The 26,423-nt window shown below is 34.3% G+C and overlaps 1 protein-coding gene across 1 annotated transcript in view; it reads right to left on the bottom strand.

Moving 5' to 3' along the window:
- The window catches only part of LOC128987466 (homeobox protein goosecoid-like), a 43,926-nt gene extending 23,298 nt beyond the window's left edge, over window positions 1-20,628 (bottom strand). Inside the window, exons 1-2 of the mRNA XM_054408325.1 lie at window positions 20,078-20,628; window positions 6,129-6,361 (exon numbers count right to left, since the gene is read on the bottom strand). Coding sequence (XP_054264300.1) covers window positions 6,129-6,361; window positions 20,078-20,387 — 543 coding nt within the window. The 5' untranslated portion in view covers window positions 20,388-20,628. The remainder of the gene's footprint in view (window positions 1-6,128; window positions 6,362-20,077) is intronic.
- Window positions 20,629-26,423: the final 5,795 nt, after the last annotated feature.

Here is a 26,423-nt window from a genome sequence, read left to right as displayed (position 1 = left end):
AACCGTTCCGCCTCTTGCGCTGATGAAAATAATTTGACAGGGAATAAACAATAAAAAATGTTCGCTGCAATTGAAAGCAAATATGTGTGAATTGTTATTCCGCCTTGGTTTGGCGCGGCGTCCCTGCGGCGCGGGAGAATACTGCGCTCTGATTGGTCGAGGGAGGGGCGGGCGTCCATCTTCGCGGGAATGCAACGCCACGCTTTGAGCTGCACCGGGCCAAATAAAATGTTTGTAACAACAAAAGTCGGACTTTAAAAAATTCATTTTAATCTATTTTATTGCTGTGATAATTAAGGTGGATATTCCTTTTGGATGAAAACATTTTCTTTTTGCGAAATTACCGCAAAATAAAGCAAACTGTTTATCTAGCTTTTTACTATCATATATGTTTAATTAAGACATGCTATCAATATTTTTTTTATCACAGTTGGTATATTTTTTGTTTGTCTGCATTTAAAGAACAAACATCTTTTCAAATGTTTTCAGTTTATGATGAGTTATTTTTCATTACTCTTCCGATCTAGTTTGCCTTTATTTTAATTTTAGCTGTAAAATTTTAAGGGATATGAGAACATCTATCTTCCATTATCAATTAAAACTCACAAACCTTAAAACTACACAGGATTGCAAACAAAGTTTTATAGTATCGTTTACATACAGTGTACATTTTCTTGCTTAACCCTTCATATGGGTTTAACGTTTTAGAGACTAATCAATCTATTAAGTTATTATGCCTACCGTATACCAAAAGCTATACCTATAAGCTATAATGTATATTCAAAGTTATTACCACGGAATAGTTAAACCTTTTGCTTACATTTCAGAAATGATCTACTATAATTCAATTTTTTTATCAGTTGCGTGGAAGTGTAAAAAGAAAACTATTTGTTAACATAAAAACACTTTAAAATACCCCCGCCGCAGCAAACCTGCAGACTAAGCGAATTTCAATTTGTCTGATTTTTACTTGAATATTTCTATAAACAAGACATATTTATCCCCTATAAAATAACACTACATTAACGAGTACTTAGGTTTGCTGCTACGGGGAAGTTTAATTAAAGGTGTTATTTTGATAAAATACTAAGGGTATAGGATGGAATAAAATAATTTGCCAAATTTAATAAACAAATATTATAATCTATAAACAACTGCCACAGTTTTCCTTCCTCCATAAGAATTGCATGGGAATTAAAATGTAAATTTTATTATTTTCTACGTAACCTTTAATTTTACAACAACGTTTCAATATACTATGTTTTATTTCTTCAAGATTGTCTTCATCAAAATTGGCATTTCCATGTATTAAGGGTAAAAACTTGAAAAAAAACTAATTTTTGGAAATTTCTAAATTCAAAAAACTCATTTTTATTTCCCAATTATGCTGGTTCGCAAACTTAGTCAAGTTTATCCTGCCTTACACCTTTGAACCAAATGTCATCAAAATTGGACCTAAATTACTGGAGTTATCGCGTTCACGGGGACATATACAGGGTGACCGTTAAGTCTTAGGACTACTTTATAACTTTTAAACGACAAACGATATCACAACCACATTTGGTATACCGTTACTGGAAAATGTAAGCTACTTTTCTGTGTATATGGTGGTCGAATATCACCTTTGGGGGACGGCCCGTCAGGGGTCAGAAGAAAATCTTTAATGACAGCCCATGTTGAGTTGTACATCATTTTAAAGGTCTACTTCAACTGAAAACTATGCCGCAAACCGCACTTCAAAAGGTTGATCCTGCGCAAAATGGCAGATGTTCAAAGATTTTCAAAATTAGCCAATTTCTTTAAATTAAAACACTTTTTTAAATCTTTAAACAACTTTCATTTTGCGCAGGATCAACCTTTTGAAGTACGGTTTGCTGCATTCTTCTTTGCTTAAAATTCCCTTTAAAATGATCCCCATAAAAACCGAACAATATGTTTCAACATATTATATTATATAACATATTATATGTGTGCAACTTCACATTCAGTGATCCAAATAACTCTTCAGGGCGACGGCCCACAAGGAGTCGGAAGTAAATCTTGAATGGAAGCATAGGTTGATATGCACATCAAATTAAAGGTATTTATTATTAGAATACAATGCCGCAAACCGTACTTCAAAAGGACCATTCGTTAAAAAATGACAGTTGTTTAAGGATTTTAAAAAAGTGTTTTAATTTAAAGAAACGAGAGGTCGTCCAGTGGTCGAAACTCGACCAAAAATATGTAATGTACTCACTTCTCTATTTTCACCCCACACTGTAAATAAAACATGTGATTGGAGTTTCTTCCATTTGTTTTGATTTCCTGTTTATATTTCGTTGTTATTTCGTCACCAGCATGGCAACGCGTAAGATCCATGTTAATTTTTTCAAATCTTTAAACTCATTTTTTGTGCTTATCTTTGAGCCTATTTAAATTTATAAAGGGATTCTGCACACCTACAGGAAAAAAGCTTTCTAACAGTATGCGTAGATTTTCCCTACGATGCACACGAGCTGAGAAAAAAGGTTTTAAAGAAACATGCTTGCCTATTAATATATAGATAGATAGATTGGCTAATTTTGAAAATCTTTGAACATCTGCCATTTTGCGCAGGATCAACCTTTTGAAGTGCGGTTTGCGGCATAGTTTTCAGTTGAAGTAGACCTTTAAAATGATGTACAACTCAACATAGGCTGTCATTAAAGACTTTCTTCTGACCCCTGACGGGCCGCCCCCCAAAGGTGATATTCGACCACCATATACACAGAAAAGTAGCTTACATTTTCCAGTAACGATATACCAAATGTGGTTGTGATATCGTTTGTTGTTTAGAAGTTATAAAGTCGTCCTAATACTTAACGGTCACCCTGTATATAAATTAATTAAAAAATGAACTAATAGTGTTTTTGGCATCTGGGGACATCAAAATGAAAACGTAAATCGGTGCCAAGCCTATGTCTTACCGTTGCACCTACGGCAATACAGTATTTACTTCCCTATAGGGAAATTCGCTAAAACGTTTTCGCCTTGGAGACCAAGATTTAGCCATATACCTTGGAACTCCGCTAGGGTCAGAGTCCTATTTTCTATACCTACCAAAACTACAGTAATGCCGTAAAAAGATGTTATTCCCGCAAAATATTAGGTTATCGTTATTAAAGAATTTTCGAGTAGCCTACTTTTTTAACCTCAACTCTCTGTTATCGTGGACTACTGATATCATAGATTAAAAGAAGTATATATGCTGTTATGTACGGTGTAAAGTGCTGTTTCGAACACGCCCAATACGTTATCACTGAACAACCGCATTATTGGAAAAACTATTATGTAGAACTTTGTGAAAAACATTGTCTAAAAGCTAGAATAAAAAAACAAACAAAAAATTAAAAAACTTCTTAAAACCCCCCACCCGATGCAACGTCAGCGAAGATCAGAGGCAAGTTGAGCAAGATGTTTGATGTTTGTATAGGCCTGCGTCTTGGTCGACCGACATTGGAGTGAAGGGCAAATTCGACGCTTCGCTCGTCCGTGGCGACTGTTCAAACCTACAGAGTCAACACAGATTTAAAGCTTTCCTGCTCATCTCCGAATCTTGAGCACTACATAGAACCTGAGGTAGAATTGTTGAAAGTACGGTATTACTATAGAATTATTGTTACAAAGTTTTTATCCGCGTTTGCATCTGGGGACTCGAAATGAAGATCCACATAATTTTGGATTTTAATATATTATGTTAAAGTAGTCACCACACAACCAACATTGATTATAAACACAACTCAACTGAACGCCTTAATGCTATAAAATTCTCTCCGGTTTGGCTCGATTTTGTTTAATTATAATATATGGTAAAACCAAATCAATATCTTTATGACTGAATGAATGTTGAAATGTAGGTTACCTCTAGTCGTTCTCTCATGCTTTGCAATGAGGTGAACACATTGAAGAGAAAGATTAAATGTGATATATTTACCATTGATTACAGAAATCAGATTTAGTTCGATGAATTAGTTAACAAATTTATTTTTTGTTTTATTAGATCATTTGTACTTGCTTCCAAAATCTACACATCGAATCTTTGACACCTTGGTTTCAAATGGATTTCAAGACCAAAAAGACCTAATTATTGTATACAATTTCAACTAAATTATTTCTGTATTTTCATGTTCAAATAAACAGAAACCACCTATGTCTTTTGACATAAAAAAATTTTTATGGCTAACGATTTATTATGTTTTGGTAGACTATCACATTGATGTTTGGCTGAATCAGTGTTACTAGTAAATGAGTCAGAATTTAGCGATATAGTTAGATTATAGTTGACTAGGACTAGATATGGCTGAATTCAGATTGCTTTCACACAATGTGTGTGTTTTCGACACAGTTTTGAATTTATATTTACACCACCATACATTTATTATATAGAAATGGTATCTAAATACAGAGAAGAATCGTTACGGTAAGAGTGACATGAGCTATTCGTATGGTAAATCATATTGGTGATAAGAAGCGGTCAATCGCAAATTTGCAATCTGCAATCAACGCAAGACGCTACCACTCAGTCAACTAGTAAATGTGTTTATAAATACGAAACCAATGTATAAGTTGTTGTAACGTATGTAGTTCCAAATATCTTAACGACGTAGAGGTTACTGGATTATTTTGTTGTGATGTAGAAGTAACCATAATCAACGTTGGTAGAAGAAAACTCCCACACTGATATCATAGAGAGAAAGACTAACTATTTGTAAAACGGTTTATTGTAATTGGATATTTTGGTATGATTTAAAGCGAGGACACGATGAAATAACATTTAATTTTTAGTTTACATCATCGGCGAATTGTTTATGCAAATACACATTCTTCTAAATTGTTTTTATTTTTTTCTACAGAGAGTATTATTCATCTTTTTGTAAATAGTGTTTATTTTATTTTAATAAAATATTCTATATATTTATGAACAAAACGTTTTGGTAGGAATGAGGTGTTAACAAATGTCAGTCCGACGGCCGAATGCAGATTGTAAATTTGATTATAACAAATTTATTGTGAAATAATTGGACTATCTTACTGTAGTTTATTTTGTTTCGCAAAATCATAACAGTTCACATCTACCTCGTAAAGTTTCCTCATATTCCTCCAAATTCAAATATACGAATGTGTATCTCGAGAAACTACTTTCTATGGAAAACAATTTCAGAGAACCATATCGGCTCAAAACGTCATACGAAACAATTCCATATTGCAATAAGACTCGACGAAATCAAGAGAGCGACGGGAGATGAGGCGCCATTTTTGCCCGGGAATATTGAAACTGGCGGGAACCGTGTGTTGCTACGCTACATCTGCAAACAAACAGCAATATCGCTCCAAATTGACTAGCGCTTAGCCGCGTTTTGATTTATTCACAAGACCCAAACAACACCCCTTCCCCTCTCTACCAGCCCACGCAGGTTTCCCCCTGCAGCATTGTTCATATTTTATTCCGATTGCTCTAGTTTGATCCTCAGAGCGTCGTCGCTGAACAATCCAGACTTTTATTTGACTTGCTGAGCGAGATTGCTGACAATCATGTGTTTGCGCTGTCAGGTGTTTGCTCTTTTGTTTTGGAAACACGAATTCGGAATTAACTTTCTGGAAAGAGATTGTTTTCTAAGATGATTACCAGAGTCAAGAGGAATGGCAACCATTGTGCTGGGATTTTTTAACCACACCGTATATTAGTAGAGGTTAACTGCAAGAAAGGACCCTGAGGTCCTACGTTCGCCTCAATAAAGTATTTTCATTCATTCATATTTCATAGCATATTATGCAAATTCAATGTTTAAGCGGTCAAAAAGTATTTACTGCAAGAAGGCAGCTTTTACGGTGGATGAGGTCTTTCAAATCTTGGTTTCGGAGGGTTAAACTCGTTTGTCACTAAACTGATGAGGATTGTAACCCACAATCAGATGAATTAACAATCCATGTTTGAGACAAGCTACAATTCAGCATTAAATCTCTTTACCCTCCAAGATTTGCTTCACATATGAAACTCGTTGATATTTTCATCAGTTTTGACGGAACCAAGATTCTACAGTTTTACTGCTGCAGATTCTATGAAACCAAAAAAAGTCTTATGTAAAATATTTCCAAACTCCCCCTACCTCCACTCTCTCCTCCTTGAGGTCGACCTTGAGCGCAAGCTGCTCTCTCAGGACGACGTCAGGGTAGTGAGTCTTGTCAAAGGTCGCCTCCAGCTGCTCAAGTTGTTCCTCGGTGAAGATTGTCCGATGTCGTCGCTTCCTCTTGGGCGGCGGTGCGGACTGGTGAGAGACGGCCATCGCCACAGCGGCAGCGGCCTGGGACATGTAGTTGGGATAGAGGCCGGGGTATACGGCTGGAACAACCAGTAGCGTGAGAAAATATTGAAAATCAAATACCAACTCGTATGAGATTCAAGGAATGAACAACTTTTCCTAAAAATCACAAAGTCTGACTTAACAAATCCAAATGGCTTGAGTAGTTAAAAATTAATATATTAAACACATTACAGTATTGGAGGTCTGAAAACTTCGCTAAATTATTACCATAGACTAACCAACAGAACTATAACCATAAACTAAGGGAGTGTGTGTTTATCGATGTTATTACTGGATGAGAATTGTAGTTGAAATATTAGATTATGAGGTCGGTCAACGAATGGAAGTAGAACGGAAAGGCATTTTAAAATGAAATTGATTAATTAGTTTACGAGAATATATAATATATCTATGAAAAAAAATAATTTGTATGAGTGCAATCATAGGAGGTCATAGTATACGATAAAAATTAACAATTACTCTATGCCAGACCGAAATACAGGGTGATTCAAAAAGGACTTTACAACTTTGAAAATTCATATAAATCTTATTAAACAAGGTACATAGCTGGTTTTGGTGTTGTTTTAAAGGAAAACACTTCAAGTTTTTTTACCTTAAACTAAAAATATTCTTTGTGACTTCCGTTGGATTTGGGGAAAATAATTATTTAGGTATGAAAAAATAGTGAAAACCGTTAAAAATTTGAGAGAAATTTACAAAGTTTTGAAAGTAGGGCGTTTTTTGACGGTGAAGGAGTGCGATTTTTGAAAAACGCATAATTAGTGTCTTGTAGGAAATTTAATTCCGAACCTACGTTTTTTCCTCAAATCTTTTCTAGCTCTTACCGTTTTTGAGCTGTAGCCGTTAAAAAAAAAACGTGTTTTGTCGTTTTCAGAGGCCGCCATTTTAAATTTTTGGGTGGGTTAAAATTTGAAAATGTGACTTTTTGGAATTTTATGGGTGGTTTGGGACCAAGAACTACAAGTGTGCGAAATTTAAACTCCCTAGCACATCTAGAAGTGGGTGTAACGCACTCCTTCACCGTCAAATATCGCCCTACTTTCAAAAATTTGTAAATTTCTCTCAAATTTTTAACGGTTTTCACTATTTTTCATACCTAAATAATTATTTTCCCCAAATCCAACGGAAGTCACATAGAACATCTTTAGTTTAATGCAAAAAAACTTGTGTTTTCCTTTAAAACAACCCCAAAACCAGCTCGGTACCTTGTTTAATAAGATTTATATGAATTTTCAAAGCTGTAAAGTCCTTTTTGAATCACCCTGACCAAGTAAAACATAAATGTAATTAGTAGTATGATATGACGATTGAGAGACAGTGTAAACAATAATTACCACGATATTTTATGTCAGCAAATAATTTTTTTACGAAATATCGAAATTGACCGAGAATAATAGAAACGAAACTTCATTGTACACTGGAACCTAAGACCCTCGATAACAAGTCACTCTTTATAATAAGTGTATTTTTCAAATCCCCTTGAATTTATTTTACCTCTAAACACATGTTATTGCAAACCTCAATAAGAAGCCAACCTTGATAACCAGACTAATTTTGTAATCCCCATGAAAGTCTTGTTATGAAGGTTCTACTGTATTAGGGATAGCAAATATGGTGTAACTAAAAGTTATCGTATGGCAAATTAGAATGTCAGTATAACGTAATTGCCGAATAAGATAGGACTACCAGCTTACTACCATGGATAGGAGAGGGGTTGAGAATTTGTTGTGGATATCTGTTAATATTATATTATGGGTAATTATATGTTATGGGTCCATAATATTTGTCTTCAGCTTGTTAATTTTTATATTGGTTTGAAATAACCTAAGTAAAAATCCTGGAAACTTTAAATGTTTTTCGACAGTCTATTTTATTTATCCCTCTATAATTTTACTTTTAAACTGTTACTCAACATATTACGTAAACAAAAACAAACAAAAATTTTATCGATACGAAGACAATTGCAGGGTTATGCATGAAGTAAGTACTGTTAAACTACTCCATGTGCCAAAAGAAAATAAATTTCACACTTAAGTAATAATTTATAAACATTTGATAAGCATTTTGTGATTAAAACATTTCTTTGATTCAACCCTAAGTATATTACAAGCCAATAATCTTTAATTCTATTTTTAGAATAGAAGTTGTGCACAATAATTAAATTTAACGCAATCCCCATACCACTTTGTAAAGATGTATTTCACGTAAAATCTGAATATTAAACCGATAGAAGAATAATCAACTCCCAGTCCTGATTTCCTCCGGGGGGGGGGGGGGGGTAATCTCTACCCCAGAGACGGCTAACTCTGACGCCACAGAGCTTACCCTAAGTGTGTTTCCACCCCTACAATACCACAATAACCCAGTCTTATTCTGGTTCTTGGTTGTGTTTTCTTTGAATATTGCGACGCTGCTGAGATGTTTTCTCAAGCCCTCCAACGGCAGAGTGAATATCTGCATTATGTAGTAATGTGGTTATCCTCCAACCGACTATATATTTATTCTGGCTCTGTCACAATAGCAGGACCGCTTGCCAATAATGTGAGTTTTGATGGGCTTCGATGGGTTTCTCTGTGTAGTGGACTTTGGAAATAGCACCGTAAATGGTGTTGTGGGTGAAATAAGAATATGTAAATGAGAAAAGTTTCGATGGTTCGATACAGGCCTCTCTCCTTGATTTAAGTAATATTAATGAAAAAGATTATCTCATTCTGTTAAAGCACAATTCATCTAATTCTACTCTGCACTCATCACTGCAATTAAATAAGCTTAAATAAACTCACAGTGATGCAATGTATTCAATATGTAGTCAATTGAAAAGAGTATAGTAAAAAGTTATGAATCATGCTCGTTTCCACCCACACTTACTTTAAATCTATATGTATTACAATAGAAAGAACAATAGAAAGAGTATTACAATAGAAATGGCGTGAATTATAAACATAAACAAATTATGCCACTGTGCCGAAAGTAAATATTATATTTTAACTGTCAAACGAACTGTTAAAAGCTGTTAGGATAGGCGTTTGGGACAGTGACGTAATTTGTTTATGTTTATAATCCATGCAATTTCTGTTCCAATATTCGTGGTCTATACACAGCACGTGTACAATGTCTGTCTTTGTCTTAATACTGTATAAGTCAAGGGAGAAAATAACGTAACGCTATAATTTTTGGACTACGACAAAATTATATCGAAACTAGTATATATTTGCAATAGGTTGCTCATATTATTATTGGAAAAACTGGGGTGTATTTTAACAGGGGCGTTGGAGCACTTTTAGAATACAAAATTAGTAATAGGGTTTTAGACATTATACGACCGAGGGTATTGTTTTTTAGTTATTTTCTTATTAATTTTATTTGAAAGCTGTATGTTTTTTTTATTTCAATTTATCATCATTATATGATTATTCGTTCCATTTGAATGCGATGCATGTTGTCAATGAAGCGTAAGTAGCCTGTAGAAAATATCCGCACAAAATATTGACAAAATAATGTAGATTTTTTTGTAGAATCTTAGTCTAAATTCATTTACTTATTCGGAATATTCTTCGCTAAAAAATGTTTTATTTGTCACACTGCAACAAAAAAACAGTTTTTAATGCATACGTTTCGGGTCTGTAAATTAAGTCTTGTAAATTAAGATTGAGGCAATTGTATCGTTAGAAATGATTTATCGATTGATTTATTAGGTAAAGTTTTAGCCTATTGCAGTCGATCGTTCGACAGATCGATGGTATAATGTACTGTAACACAATCGTAATAGAAGAAATTAATGAATCACTTACCAAGCAGTTGCTTATTTGCATTAGCAGAATAAAAAAAAGCTGGAAGTTGTTTTGAGAGGTTATCTTTACATTAAAGTTATTTCGTTTTCTAGCTTAGTTTGTTAATTAAAGATGTAATATGACGAAAAATATCGTTCACTACACGAGCAAAAAGTGTATTTTTGACCCTAGCTCATTTTTTGAAAACTTGACCTCGGGTCAAAAAGAGTTACTTTAGGCCTTAGTGATGAAATATACTATTGTGTGATCTTAACTTTTTGTCTATATCATTAAACTAACTATTCAGTTTAATAATTATTTACTTTTAGGCACCTTGCAACTAGGTTTTTGTCTTTATCATAAAATATAATTCCTGTTTTCAAGTGCATTTTCAGATTTTCAGATTACGTTCGAGTGCTCTGCTGTCGAATAACTAAGGAATCTCTTATTTTAGGGTTAAGTTTTCAGTACGGTACATTCTTTATTTTTAGATTGAAATAAACACATAAATATATATATAGTTTTGGATCAACTAAGTACTTATAATTCAAAGATACGTATGGATTAAACCACGCATAAAACTTGCAATAAATTTCATATACCTATTGGAAGAATACCTTAAAGTTATTTTCGATTGACGAAAAGTATGACAAATTTACGCGTATATGCGAGTGTGTGAAAACTATAACATTACGCTAAATATTATGTCGTTTTTCGTTAATAAAATGTGTTGCGTTTGACAATGTTACCAACCATGAAAACCTGATAATTTAAATCCAACTAGCATAGGCATAAGGTATTTGTCGAATCAAAATTGATTAAGAAGCGACGTTCGCCTAGAATCAGTCTTAGTCTGGTGTATGATTGGATACATTGTGTACATATGACCGGCTGAGCTCACTATACCCTGTGCCACTACAAAATTCCTCCCCACAGGCCAACATGGGTATGTTTGCCGACCATGTTTATGTTGCACCCCGGGCAACATTTTGCAAATGTTTACTCGTACAGCCTTCCTTCCTCAGTAAACCGATTATGGTAAATATTTGGCCAAAGTTTAAAGTTGTACTTGTGCAATTGGTTATAAGTTGAATTGGGTTTGGAGAAATATATAACCTTGTTCAATGTTCGAAATTGATAGGTGAACGTTTATTTATTCCATCAACTCCTTTATAAACAAATCACACGATATAAAAAATCACAAAATAGTCACATAACATGCATAATGTTATAAGCCTTATTTATTATTTGTATTTCTATAGAAAAGTGCAACACCGTTTTGACTAAAAAATATAGCTTGATTTTCGATATTGTAAAACCTCTTACCCTACTACAAATTTGTAATCCAATTTTTTTCCTACCCGCCTACAACGCAGCAATGTGTTCTTTTTACTCTTGTCTCTATTGTCTCTTCTCTACTGTCATAAATTTTACAGTTTGCGCTTTATTATTTGGCCACAATATCTAAAAAAGTGGCGTTTTACGAGTAATAGTGTGATTAGGCTAAACCTTCTTCATAAAATAACAACAAAACATTAAACAAATTGTGTAGATGTGTAATTTTAGAATAATTTTTTAATTAGTGAAGTAACAAAGGGGGAGCATGTTAAATAGTTTACAGTAAGTAAATAGAATGTTGCAACTTTTCATAAGTTTGTATGATCGACAACCATTACTACTTTCTACAGACAAAAAACTTCATTTACACAAAGAAAATCAAATATCTTTTCACGAGAAGAACTCTAAACTTAATTTATACCATTTTTGGTTTCTGCTTTATAGTTCGAAATCTATGTTCAAACTGTGCTAGTGAAACTATGAACATTTACTTTTACTAGTGTTTCGTCTAGTGAACATTTTTTAATTGGAATCAATTATACAGTGTAGGACCTAAACGCAGCTAATAATTGACGCACATCACCAAGCCCCAAGTAACTATCTATGATTAAACCTAGTTCGGCTTAACTTAACGGCAAGCTAATCTCAGACAATCTCCTCCAAAGGTAGTTAATATTAAATAGACCAGTTTCCAATAAAAGTGGAAGCCGCAACTTGGCGGATCTGATGAATAAATCACCTGATCGCTCAGAGGATTTCATTATTATTGTGATTTTTGTATTATAAGACCCCGAGCGCCAGAAGTTACGGCTTTTGTTCCAAAACGCCACCATTGTTTTACTTAATGAGCTTTTAGACTTTTTGAATCGAGTTTGTTGAATTTTTGCCAAGGGTGGGCTGTGAAATTTAAGCTTAGTTAAAGTATGTGTATAGTGGGTACTTAGTTTGAAATATTCTGGTTGTTTGAGGTGTCAAATTAAAGGTATTTTCATGTAGTTGTGCAAATACGCAGAATATACGTAGAAAAGGCACCACTTAAGTACAGTTAAGGGCTAAAGTTTGGGAATGGTGGCGCTATCTGTTGACATTAGATCAAACCATCAAACTCAATTCACTTTGTTTACAACTAAACATATGAACGTAGTTTGAAATAGTTTTTAGGTTTAACCACAGACTGCAGGACTTATTACTTCCAGAGCAAAGGCAGAATGTTATATTTTGATTTAAAACATCTGTCTGGTTCATAAATAAAGAGTTTCCTAGCAAGACCTGACAACAAATCCCTCTATATAATACTAGCTGTAACCCGCGGGCTTTGCCCCGTTTAACTTCTTAATTTTCAAGATTATCTCGTTCGCATGGCTCAATCACGTCCTGGTTGAAGTTTGTTCGCTAGGCTCACTCACCTTTAGGTTGGAGCTTGCTCGCTACGCTCACTCACCTTTAGGTTGGAGCTCGTTCGCTGCGCTCACCTGCCTTCAGGTTAGCTCGTTCGCTACGCTAACTCGCCTCCAGGTTGAAGTTCGTTCGCTACGCTCACTCACCTTTTGGTTGCAAATTAGCTGTTGTCATAAATGTAAAAGAAATAATAGTGCTGCACCCTGTTGGTAATCCTTGTAACTTTAATGCTATTGAACATCATAGAACAGAACCAATTTGTTTAATTGAAACAGCTGTTAAGATTCAATAATTCCATTTCTCATAAGGTTAACATGGGAAACTCCAGAGCCACTGGGACGGAGCCCGAAAGGATTTTTGAAATGAGAATATGCCTATATGTTAATCGGGAATGTGAGCTATCATCATGCCAAATTTCAGCCCAATCCGACCAGTATTTTTCGCGTTCACTTGTCACAAACATACATCCATACATCCATACATCCAAACTTTCTCATTTATAATATTAGTAGGATGTGAAGGCGATTTCTACGAAACACTACTCCTCCGTTAATAATGGACGGATTTTTACAAACGATGTGTAAGTAACTAAGTATTTTTTGTATAGACGCCCCCTTTCACCGATTCCTGCATTGAAAGTCCTCGGGCTTTGCCCCAAAGGCCATCAAAGTCCCAATGTATTGCTTATTAAGAAAATATTTTGTTTATTTTAACAGACAAATTATTTGTGTTAATTACAGCTGTTCATAGTAAACACATGATACACGAGTTGACTCTTTTAAGTCATCGGAAATTGCCACTGTTATTAGCTTTGAACGCCTGTAATACTTTGCAATTGCTCGAATTCGAGCAACATGTATACTAGTTTATGTTTATTATTAAGTAATTTAAGTTATAATTTTTGTCCTAGGACGCTACGCACGAGCCTGGAATTGATTTTCACATTACTTCCAGCTAGACCTAGGGGTTACGGCATTATCTAGATAAAATCCATTGGTGATTTGGCGGGATTTGAACCCGGGACCCCAGGAACCGAAGTCCCGCGCTCTAACCACTAGATCACATCGCTCCCCATTATGTTATCATTTAGTCGTGCGCTAATGATATAGGTCATTTAAATATAATTGTATTAAATACTTTCAAACACATTCGTTGTGTTTTATGGGTTTTAATAGATTAATCTTTTAAGGTGTTTATTTCTACTTGGCCCACGCATAATTCATAGACCTTGATTTAAAAAAAAATTTTTGTACCGGACAAGAAAGCGAGTTAATAAAAACTTTTAAAATGAATATTTAATCACAACGGTCATGGAACATGGAACATGCTAACTTTGAATTGAAAATGTTATCAATAATCTTCTCTTCAAACATTTAAATAGGTTTATTGGACTGTCTACAATTTTATGAACGATTGGAACCAATCATAAAGAGTTAAGTTATTAAATAAACTATCGTTAGTAGAATATACGAGATGACGAACGAGCATGATGGGACTACTAGAACGGGTGTTATGGATGGAAATTGGGGTTTCCCTATTCCCCCTTAAAATATTTGCAATTCTTTTTCAAACCATTTTGTAGAACATAAAGCCAATAATTTAGTATACTGAAGCATTGTTGTACGCTTACCTAGGGGACACTGTACATTTTAAATTTAAATGTTATTCTTATAGACAATAAGTAATTTTTCAGTTTGATTATTTATAGTCATGGTTTGATCAAACGTGGCATTATTCAATTGTTTCAAACAAAACTATTAACATTTCACTAAAAGTTATCTTTATAAAATTCCATGCAGTTAGCAAACCTACTTATTAAACATAATGTTATTTGAATAAAGGAATACATTTTGATATTTTAAGGAAATATTTTTACTTTGATCGAATGAGACAATGTTAGCTTATTCTGTAGGTTTGATAGTGTACGTGTGTTTATTCATATTGTAATATTAGTGTACGGGTACCTTAAATTATTAAGATATACAGAGAACCGATTAATCAAGTTTTTTATTATATTTTACTATCATTATAATTACACTGGAGAAACTAGGACATGATGTTGAGCATTTTAAGCTGTATGAGTAAAGAATAAAATTTAGAGTGGACTAAGGTCACGTAAGGTGCTTTAATTTATTGGTACAAAAATATAAATATTAATAATTTATTATCTGAAACGCAGCATAAGCAAATTCATCCCTAACTAAAAGCATAAATGAGTACGGCTAAAAAATATTTACGAGACATATTGTTGAGAAGAGTACGATGCCTATATTAAAAATATCTACAACCTCAAATTTAATCACAAATTCAATCAGTTTTACGAAACGCCCTGTATAACAATTTCAACAGACACTGCTTTACTTGGTGACGACTGCTTTTGGGATGACACCGAACGTTGAAAACTTAAGTATTTCCACAGGATGTTTCCCTAGAAACCCAGTTCGCGGATTACGTAACAAGACGGGTGTGAAGAAATGAACGTGACGCGGATTTCGGCGTTAAGACTGCTTAAGTATGCGCCGCCGCCCCGACGCATCTCAAATTTGAAACGTCCCCGGGGCCCGGATTGCATTTGCCGTGACGCTTTTGAATTCTTATATTTACCCTACTTTGTCGGTCGGAGCTTAAGTTTGCAGTATTGGGACAATCCTGTGATTTGAGGATAGGATTTTAGAGTTGTAAGTATTGTAAACTACAGTATTGAATCGATAATCTTACTTTTGTCTTTTGAAAATAAAAGTAATTTGTTGATAACAATGAAATTGTCTAGAGAAAATGTGTGTGTGTAAATGCTTGGAATTGCATTTACCATCGTGGGTATTGAAAAAATAAATTGGTTAGGGAGACGATCTTTCTCACATGTTAACGTTAAAACATGTTGAAAATGATTGTTTGATTAATTGGTAATCAATTAATAGCTGATAACGCATAATTTATAAAATACTAGCAGAGTACCCGTCCTTCGTACGGGGTTGGCATATAAGTATAAAATGCTTATCGCAGTTATGGGTGAGGACATGGTTTAAGAAAGTTTGGTTCTTTTGTTCTACCACTGCCCCTGAACCATAGAAAAAAGTAAAGGTCTCATTGTGTACCACAGCTTTTTGTGGCTAGTTGGTTCAAATTAGCTGTCATAAATGCAAAAAAATAATAGTGCTGCACCCTGTAATTATGTAACTGAAAGAATCCTATTATAATGTAAATAATGTTTACATTCAGGATAGTGACATCATTATTTTAAATATGATCCTTACCCTCCCTGTTCTAATATTCATGCAGTATTTAAATGAATGTTTGAACCAGCTGTATGGAATTGTGAAATCAAAATTAATTTGACAGTTAGTACTGCTTGTTTACATTTTTAAACCTTGTAGGTTTGTTCTTTGTTGTCATGGATACCATCAATTAAAATTTACTTTGAAATCTCTCACCTCCGATTTTTGAAAGCCCACGGGGCATAGCCCTAGGACAATATTGAAGCGGGAATAGTTCTATATGTATCCTCGGAACTGTAGCTTCATGTGTGTGCAATTTGAGCCCAATAGGTTCAGTAGTTTTTGAGATTAGCTCATACAAACACACACACAGACACCACCTCTTCTTTATAATAGTATAGATAGATAAAAATGTATGCACAATGCTAGTCGGTGCTGTATACACAATAAATAATTGTGTTTCTATCCTCATTTGCTTTTTTTATAAACGTTTTTCTGTTGAGAGTTTTATATAAAATATTAAATCAGTCCCGGGTCTAGGTCTTACCGTGCCTTGTCGCCTAAAGTAATAACTTATTCCCTATGAGAAATTAGTCTTAAAGGCATATTGCAATGAATTTGAAGTAATACAACAACAATATTTTAAAATAATTATCAACAGAAATAATCCTCAGGGGTTTCCATCATTTTTGTATTTAGCACTTTGTTTCTATTAAATCTCACCTAATAGTCACCATAGCTCTACTGTCGTGTCAAATAGTTTCTGTGACTGCCTAGAACTACCAACAAGTGGTTTAACAACTATCGTGGTTGGCAAATTAGGTTGAAACTCGCCCTCACCATTCAAAATATTACGGAACTGAAATTATTGGTATTATGCTAAACTAAATTTAATCTTGAGATTTAACCACTACCTTTCCCCTCTATAAATAATATTGAGTCGACGGAAGGCTGTCCCCCGGACAACTACCCCCCCAAGCAGGTTCCTACGTCATGTTGACGTCAGAGATCGGAGGGGGGGCAGTTTTCCAGTCACGGGCACTTAAGTTTCGTTGTCATGCTGTTCTAAACTAACCTAACCTAACCAACCAAACTTGCTGTGATTTCAAAATGTTGTATGATATTCCCCACTTGCCTTTTCTGTTATCAAACGGAATTACTCGAATTAAAATTACAATTACATAGCATCACATTTTACTAGGACGTAGTATTCCAGTCGCGGAGACTCCCATATTGGTTAGTTGGAATATTTCGTGACGTCACGTTTCACATGAAGTGGTGGTTTTCCGGGGGGTAGTATTCCGCATCAACATAGTATCCACTTCAGACACAAAAGAAGACCTAATTTGGTAAAAAAAATGTAAAAAAGTAAAATTGCAACCCTAAAAAGACAAGGACGCCATGCGAGATGATGGGAACATGATATATCGGAGGGTTGGTGTGGTGTGTGGCCCTTGCTATTTACACTCCACCCCAAATTTGTTCTCTAGGGTCCCCCCTCCCCCCCCCCCCCAAGGTGTCTGTTACAACCACTGGCATTGTTAGGGGCTGAATGCGGCCTGGATCTATGACAGATGACAAAATAACGCCATTATAACGATAATACAACTATTTTCTCCTTCGGTGCGCTTTTGTGAGCTTTAGCTAAAATCTTGGTTAATTTTGAAATAAGTTATGCGCTAACGCGTTGTGCTTGTATGTTTGCTATGTGCGATGCATGAGCTAAAAATTTTTTAGGATCTTTCGGGGATAGGTACCTTACCTCTTTTGATAAAAGATGTGCGTTTAAGGTTATTTAGAAGTAGTACACGGTTTTTACGTGCTGCAAACATTTTTTTCATTTTCTTGAATGTGCTCTTGTGTCTTGATGGTGTTTTGATTTTTATTTTGACGCTTTTGTACGAGTACGGAATTGGTGTACAGTATTATTTTTTAATTTGCATTTAAGAACAAAAGTACTGATATTTTTTTCGTTTTACTTTTTGAACTCTAGCAAATACTAAAACTTCACACACTCCTTAGATGGTAAACCTCAAGAATATATTAAATAGTTATACGTGTCGACTAATCACCCCGGTTGCCAGTCAATTCGTATTTTATTATACTGGATTATCTTTTAGCTCAAATTGTAATATTTAATTTTGGTTTAATTGGTTTTGTTTTATTATTTATGTTTTTGCAAGGAAATTCCAAAACCTGAACTTTAAAAAAATAACATTGTCAGTTTGTTAGGTAGCATAGTTGAATTGATAGATAAATGGCAAAAAAACTATCATCTAGATCCAGGATTCTTCACTAAAAATTAACCTCACACACAGATTTGAAGGTTTTTATTAGAACCACCCCGCTTTCCAGTTTTCCACAGATTTAAGTAATATACTGTATGGAAATATTATTTAGGCAAAGATTAGTTAATATTTTTATTTTTACGCTCAAACAATTTTTATGTGCATAATTGAACATTGCTAATATAATATTTGCTACATAATAATATGCAAAATTATAATAAATACGCCCGCCAATTTAAATAAAAAAAAATTCACACATAATTGGTACCATGATAGAGTTATTTATAACTTTTATCAATATAGCCACGTATTCACGATTCTATGGCAAGCCATTAACCTCGGAAAAATTAAATAAAGATAAATTTTAAATATTTATCAAGGCAAATGTTTAAATTATAAATAGACTACTAACATTAACTACTCCTCATACACATTTGTTGTAAATTTTAATAGCTATCTTGAAGTCGTTATAATTTTAAAATACTCAACTAACTAACTAACTAACATTGATTAAAATAACTATTAAACCTTAAAACTCTTTGACAGATGTTTACACACTCTAAATAAAAAGAGATCACTACTTATCTTGCAAATTAAATAGTTGTAATAATATTTCAACCCGATTTTTTAATCACATCTTTATTGTGTAACATCACACAAAACCGACACTTGAATTACGCAAGTACCCTAATAAGGTTATAAACCTATATAACGTTTTTATTTAATGGTCAATAAATTTGTTTTCAATTTAGTACAAACTGATCATATAGAACAAGTAGATAAAAATTAGTTTTATATTTTAAGTCTTTAAATGGATAAAACTAACCGAACTTAACGAATAAATTATAATTTTTCTTTAGATTCAATCACATCATTGTGAAAATTGTTAAAACTGTTCACCCGCTCAGGACAGTAAATAAAAAGTATTAATTTTAAAATTAAATAAAGTATTACACTTAATTGTTGTATTTTGTCTATTTGCATGTCATTCAGGTGGGCTCAATTTACTCCTCGAATAGATTTAAATCGACATTTCATTTCATTTATTCATATCAACGGTTACACCATTTACAAACACGTAAATGGCATAGCCGCCTGAAGCGCCGGTTAGCCATTGCTATAAACCATATACTCAAGAGAGGTGTTGAGACGACTAACATTGATTTCTTGTGATAAAAAATTACTAAAAATACATAGCAAATCTATTGTCAACACTAAAAAACCTTAAATAAAAAAAAACTAAAGTGAAATAGTTTAAAAACGGAACATCATTGTGGTCACATTGTAATTTAGTTGGAGCACGTTTTGTTAGTGAGGGTTTAAAAATAATATTAAATGCGAAAGAAACCCCACGGTACCATTTTATGATTTTTCATATATCTTAGTAGAAACTTTAGTAACATTGATATGCTAAATGTTACGTGATTACTAAATTGATAGACAATTTGTACAAGATTCAAAGAATATCAATGAATATACACATTAAATTATAATCAAGAAGTTATTTAAATCAAACAGGTTGGACAAAATTAATGACTGGACAATGTACAAAGATTGGACTATTCACGACTAATCGTCAATTAAGTTTTTTAAGAATCTAAAATCTATTGTAGTTCATTTGAAGACCATGCCCTTAATGTCAAATACATAGTTAAATCATATGGGGGTTCTAATGTTTTGAGAACATAACATTTAAAATTGCTCTGTTTAAAAACAATGCTTACCCAAGAAATCCGAAGAGGTTGGCGTGAACCCTGACGCGACCGCCGCAAGGTGTCCGAAGTGCAGAGGATGCCTCAGTAACGTGGGGGCGGGTAACTTGGAGGGCAGCGGGGACAGACAAGAGGTCGACGACGATGAGGAAGTCGTCGTGGCCGGTCTCGGAGCGAGGATACTATCTATGGTGAACAACGACGAAGGAACATTAGACGACCTGGAGCCCTCTCTGGGTGGACTTCTTTTAGACAAATCCGCGGGCGCTGAGACTCCATACGCCCCTGCAAGCCGCTGATGGAATGGAGATCCGTACTCCATCCTTTCCTGGAGCCCCCGGTAACTCAACAACCGCTGCCTCTGGAGGTAGAAGTCATCCTCGTCCTCGGGACGGTCGGAGTCGCTGTAGGAAGGACTCGGGGAATCCCCCAGCTTCAGATAAGACGCCGTTATTGACGCAATTTTGAACCGTTCAAAAATCTCCGAGGAGACGCACTTTTGCTAACACTTTCCAATAAAGTTTACGATCGTTTCGATAAATTTGTGGATTTTAAAAATAAATTAAATTTTCAAACACGAGACATTTAATTTGAACCCGGCATCCTAACGTGTGAAACTCGCGTTGGTCCAGCAATAAATGACAGGAGTTCCAGAGGCGCGTGGCGAGGCGGGAAGATGCTCTTCTCCCATTGGTCCACCACCCCTAGGGGCGTGTCCACCCCCTCCCCCCTCCCGACCAATTACACTCGCTCCCCGTCCATTAAAGGGGCAAACAACATCTGTTGAAGCATTTTATTATCACCTAATGACTCTCGTAACCCGACACATCGCTGTTTGGCGACTTAATGGCTTCGAACCTGAGACTCTGGGTTTTTGTCGTGGATCCTATTACCCCACTGTAACTTGTAAACTGGGTTAGATAAATAATAGATAAGCCTCCCATATAGGCCTACTATTTGGGGCTAAATATATGTGTATTTGTCCTAGAAAATTGGGCCAGATTCAATTCTATGCAAATTTTAATTTTCATATTTTTTCTCTTGTGGTTTATCTTGTTATATTCATTTATTTTTATGTCTATTGAAATTGTATAGATATTCAGGTTTGTGTATTAGGCTACTTTTTACAATAAGGTTTTGTAATTATGTTACGTGTTAATATTATTTATTTGTTTATATTTTATTACTTTTTCTTCATTTATTAGTTATTTTGTTTATTAGTTTTTAGTGTTATTTGTTTTTAGGATATTTGTTGTTGGATTGTTATCATTATTACTGTATTTATTTTACAGGGTTCTGTTTTGAGTCATCTTATTTAAAATAGTATATTTGCTGAATTTGTTATAGTTTCTCAAGTTTTCATTCAATTAAAAATATTGAAATGGCCCAAGTTATTAGAGCAACTTAGTTGTACCCCTTTCAAGAATACGCATAAACTAAACAAAATATATAGGTCAAATTTTAAAAAAATATATCTATTTTCATTTGTTTTTTTTACCTAAACCACCGTTAATGTAGACTTTGAGTCAGCACGGTATTCTTAAGATTTTAAAGTACCGATTTGGCAATTAGGTAATGTAGGAGGCCAATCTCCTCAAGCCATATCCCGTTTATCAGCCCGAGACATTAAAAGACTAGGCTATCCTGCTCGATAAAGGTATTTATTTTATTTTATTTTTATTTCCCAACGGCATAGCCACTTTACAATGAAAAACATTCACAACTTGAAATTACAGGAAACAAAATAGTAGATTATATGTTTGTAATATCAACTCAATTAATATTAGAACTCATTTTGAACTACTTGAACACAAAATATGAATGTGTTTTAGGGTAATCAAAGAAGTTGAATAGAAATCACTATAAAATTACAGGTAGAACAATACCTGGTTTAAGAAACACAGCATATCTCATTTATATCAGACATTACCGAACATGTATGCAACTAGCATTATAGAATAACGTTTACATCTTTGGTTTGATTTAGTTTATAGCATCACCACACTTAGGCCTACTTATTAACTATAATAAGGAAGTATAACACTTATATATTTTGTCTTACACACGTTAACCTTCCTCGTGAGAACTAAATGATTAAACAGATAAAATAAAAACTTAACTATTATAAAACAACACAACTAGATAATGAAAACAAAATCATTACAAAAGTAAACATTCCCATATAGCTATCAGACCACATACATATTATCTCTATGAACGTAAAAAGAGGTAGTTTAACCATAAAACATATAAATCTATTCTAATTTCTAATTAATTTAATGTTTTCAAAGCTCAAAATCTCTCTAACCTTAAATTATTGTATTGTTTTTATTTCAGCATACTGAACAGGTAATTTGTAATCCTATTGTGAAAAGGTATTTTCACAAATTTTAACAAATTCCTAAGCCTTCAGATTTGTATTCTTCCTTGAAAAGTACGACGTATGTACAAAATTGTTATTCAATTTTCTATGGCTGACTGATTAGAGCTTATACTGTAATTTTTTCCATTAAAACATATGAATTCGTTCACATCGTAATCTAAAACCAGGAAATGCACATAGAGTAATCAAAAGTAGAAAGTTTAATATTTTGGACAAGAATTGGGAATCCTCGTATCTGTCAAGACGAAGGCTGCGACTGACGTTTCATTTTATCGTCTGCTCTCAAGTGCTGTAATATAGAAGGCATTGTTGTCGGTGACACCATCTTATTGGATAACAACGAAAAGCTTCCATTAGCACCCTTTCGTTTAGCTCTCTACTATACACGTGTTGTTAATTGCTTTGCTAAGGTGCTATTAGAATGAATTAACATAGTGCTTACACCTGTTAAAAATCAAGTGCTATTGATAGTTAACAGAAGTTTAATAAATTAATGAAGTAGAAGTGATTGAAGAAAAAAATGTTTTTTCCTTATTAGAGCAAGTTCTGCTGTAGTATTTGCAAATAGAATTTCTCCTCCGACTGCCGTGGCTTAGTTGTTGAGCTGATAAACCATAAATTCCTGATTGTAGACAACATGGTCTTCTTTATATTGTATTTGATTTGATAAAATAAACATAGTGGAAAAGTAATAGTAAATAAAATAATTACTAGTAACATTATAGTTACGTTACAGTTAGATAAGGATAGCTAGACAGAAAGTAGGTCTTTAAAAAGATCATGAAAGTAGCAAACAAGAATTCTTAGCAACAATACTTAAGATGAAGATTGCATACATGACTTAATATTTTAGTATGTTCAGCAAGAGCTTGGCCACAAAAGTTCCCGTTAAAACCTTATGAAAATAAAATTATGCTTAACAATGAAGAAAATTTTGATTACGTTCATTGACATTATGTATTTTAAGTAAAAAAATTATTTAACTCGTACATAATGAAATTAAACACTTTTTTGTATTAAATACATATTTTGCGTATAAAGTGAGCATAATTTCATTTAGATTAGTTGCTATCTGCCTCTTGTAATATTTAATTTACTTACAGCTTTTAATGAAAATAAAAGTTTAGTGTCAAAGAAATGTATACGATTACTAATACTCATAGAAAGTGTATTAATAATTCAAAACAGAAAAAAAAACTGGAAAATAAGGTGATTCAATAAGCAAGTAAGATAATAATAGGGAAATAACAATAATACACTAGCATATGACTAAAGGGGCGACGCTAATTGTATTAGTCTTGAGCCAAATCTACATGAGGTATAATATATTGAATACCTCAAAAATTGTATTTTGATATGATCCTCAAATACCTTTATACCTTTATACCATACATCCATCGCTGACCAGTAATGACTGGATAGATTTCGTCAAAAAAAGTTTAAAGTGTTAATACTTTAGAATTGGTTAACATGGCAGTAGGTCATGAGATCCATTCATCGCTTTCCTCAACAAAATATTCACTAATGGAATAGAGAGGCCGTGACTTTAGTAGTTCTTCGACTTTCTTTTTAAAATTCCTGAGAGGGAGTGACTTTATGTTCTTGTCCAGATGGTTGTAGAGCCTAATGCCAAGGACAGGATAGCAGTCTTTTTGCTTGCTCAGCCTGCAGAAAGGAATGTTTAAAATTTCTCCACTTCTGGTGTTGTGATCATGAAGTTGGTTTCTGCAGCTGGTTGCCTATGTTTTCCTTAACATGCACCAGACAGTTGTAAATAAATTGACTGTAAACAGTCATCACTCCTAAGTCACGGAACAGTGGTTTGCAATGTTCATGCCTTGCGCTGGATGTTATGGCTCTTATAGCAGCCTTTTGAGTTTTCAGAATAGTTCTTGTTTCCGAAGTGTGCCCCCAGACGATGACACCGTAGCTCATTAGGCTGTGGAAGAGGCCATAATAGGCTAATTTTAAGTAGGTATCAGTGACCAAGTTTTTTAGCTTCCTTAGAAGGAAAACTGTTCTAGAAAGTCCTGGCATCTAACTCACCTATGTGTTTATCCCAAGTCAACTTGCCATCCAGCCAAAAACCAAGCAGTTTCACAGGTTGTTGTTGTGGATTCTGATGTTTAAGACTGCATATCAGCTCCTGGGTCTTGTCATTGTTTATTTTTAGCTTGTTATATCCATCCTAAAGCTTGATCCCTGTGGGACCCCTAGGCTGACGTTCAGGTCACTGGAAAGAGCTCCCCTTATGGATACCACCTGCTTTCTGCCCCTTAGGTAGTTTTGAAAGGTCTCTAAAGCGACGTTTTTTATTCCATATCTTTCCATTTTCCTTAACAAGACGTCATGTGCTATACAGTCAAACGCCTTGCTAAGGTCGCATAGGGTTAAGTTTGTCATGAGTTTGTTGTCGAAGGCATCATTTATCTTTGTTATTAGATTTAACAAAGCGGTGGTCGTAGACCTACCCTTTCGGAACCCATGCTGGTCATCGGTGAAAAGATTTGAGCGCTCAAAAAAGTCAACAAGTTGTTCCTTGATGATACACTCCATGATCTTTGCGTGCATTGGTATCAAAGAGATAGGTCTATAGTTCGAAAGTTCTTTTGGGTCACCCTTCTTAAATACCGGGACTGTGCGGCTTATCTTTAGAGAGTTCGGAAAGGTTCCGTCTCCAAGACATAGATTTATTACAGCAGCTAGAGGTTTTGACATACAATGAATGGTGTTCTTCAAAACATTCACATTTATCCCGTATATGTCAGGGCTGTTGGAGTTTGAGAAGTTCTTGACAATGGATTCGATTTGAGTAGGTGTTACAAGTTTCCAGTTTTCTAAAGTATTCAGCGGGTTGAAAGGGACATTGTCAGCTGGATCTGTGTTGGAATCGGTGAAATTTGAAGCAATGTCAGTGACGCTATCAATAAAAAAGGTATTGAAGTTATCAGGGCTATTGTCATTTTTGAAAGTTGTTCTTGTTTTCCTGCTAGAGTTTATTAGGTCCCATGCAGCTTTGTTTGGGTTATGGGATTGAGTAATGTAGTTTGAATTTGATACCTTTTTAGCCTTGTTCACACTATTTCTGTAGGTTTTTTTAGTGCTGATATACATATGATAATAATGTTGCTTATCAGTAAGATCAGTAGTAGATTTGTAGATGTCATTAAGGAGTAAAACTCTATTCCTTAGGTTGGCCAGGTCAGATGTGAACCAGTCTTTATTTGCTCTAGTTTTAGGAATTTGTTTAGTATTTCGTTTGGGGGGCTTTTTTGACACAACAGGGAAAACTCTGTCAAACACATCCCTAAAAGCCAGAAAAACACTTTCAAAAGCATGTGTTGGCAACTTATCACTAATGATTTCCTCCCAATCTATTCTAGACAATTCCTCATTGAGGATGCAATAATGAGATTCATTTATAGGTCTTTTATAGAACATGTAATGATTATACCATGATGGATAAGTTAAATGACTATCACTTACCATGGATGTCTTCATATTCATGATGATGGCATTATGGTCAGATATCAATGGGTCTGTGATATTTACCTCAAATTCAGATGGCAGTAGATCAGTCACGATTGTGTCCAGGCAGTTTGCTCCTCTTGTAGGACTTCTGTTCACTATGAAAAGATCATAAGAGAGCATTAGATTTGTAAAATTCAATGTAGGATGGCTATTTTCGTTCAGGTGGAGGTTGAAGTCACCTGCGAGCAGTATTTTTTTGTTTAGTTTGGAGAGATAAGCCAAGCAGTTGTCTAGTTGAGTGAAGAAAGTCTCCAAGGAGCCGTTTGGAGACCTGTAGGCAGCTATTACAATCCAGTTTAATTTACTTAGAATGATTCCTGTTAATTCAATGTCTAACTCTCTACAATAACTACCAAGATCCAGGGCCTTAGCTTCAAATAATATATTTACATTATTTACATAAATTGCTACACCTCCAAGTATGTGTTTATTTCTCGACCAGGA

This window comes from Macrosteles quadrilineatus, unplaced genomic scaffold (assembly GCF_028750875.1).
Source record: "Macrosteles quadrilineatus isolate MER2022 unplaced genomic scaffold, UCM_ALF_1.0 Scaffold_2__2_contigs__length_208266976, whole genome shotgun sequence".
In the NCBI taxonomy this organism is placed as follows: domain Eukaryota; kingdom Metazoa; phylum Arthropoda; class Insecta; order Hemiptera; family Cicadellidae; genus Macrosteles; species Macrosteles quadrilineatus.
Note: the sequence above shows the minus strand (reverse complement) of the source record. Positions and strands in the feature narration are given on the sequence as shown.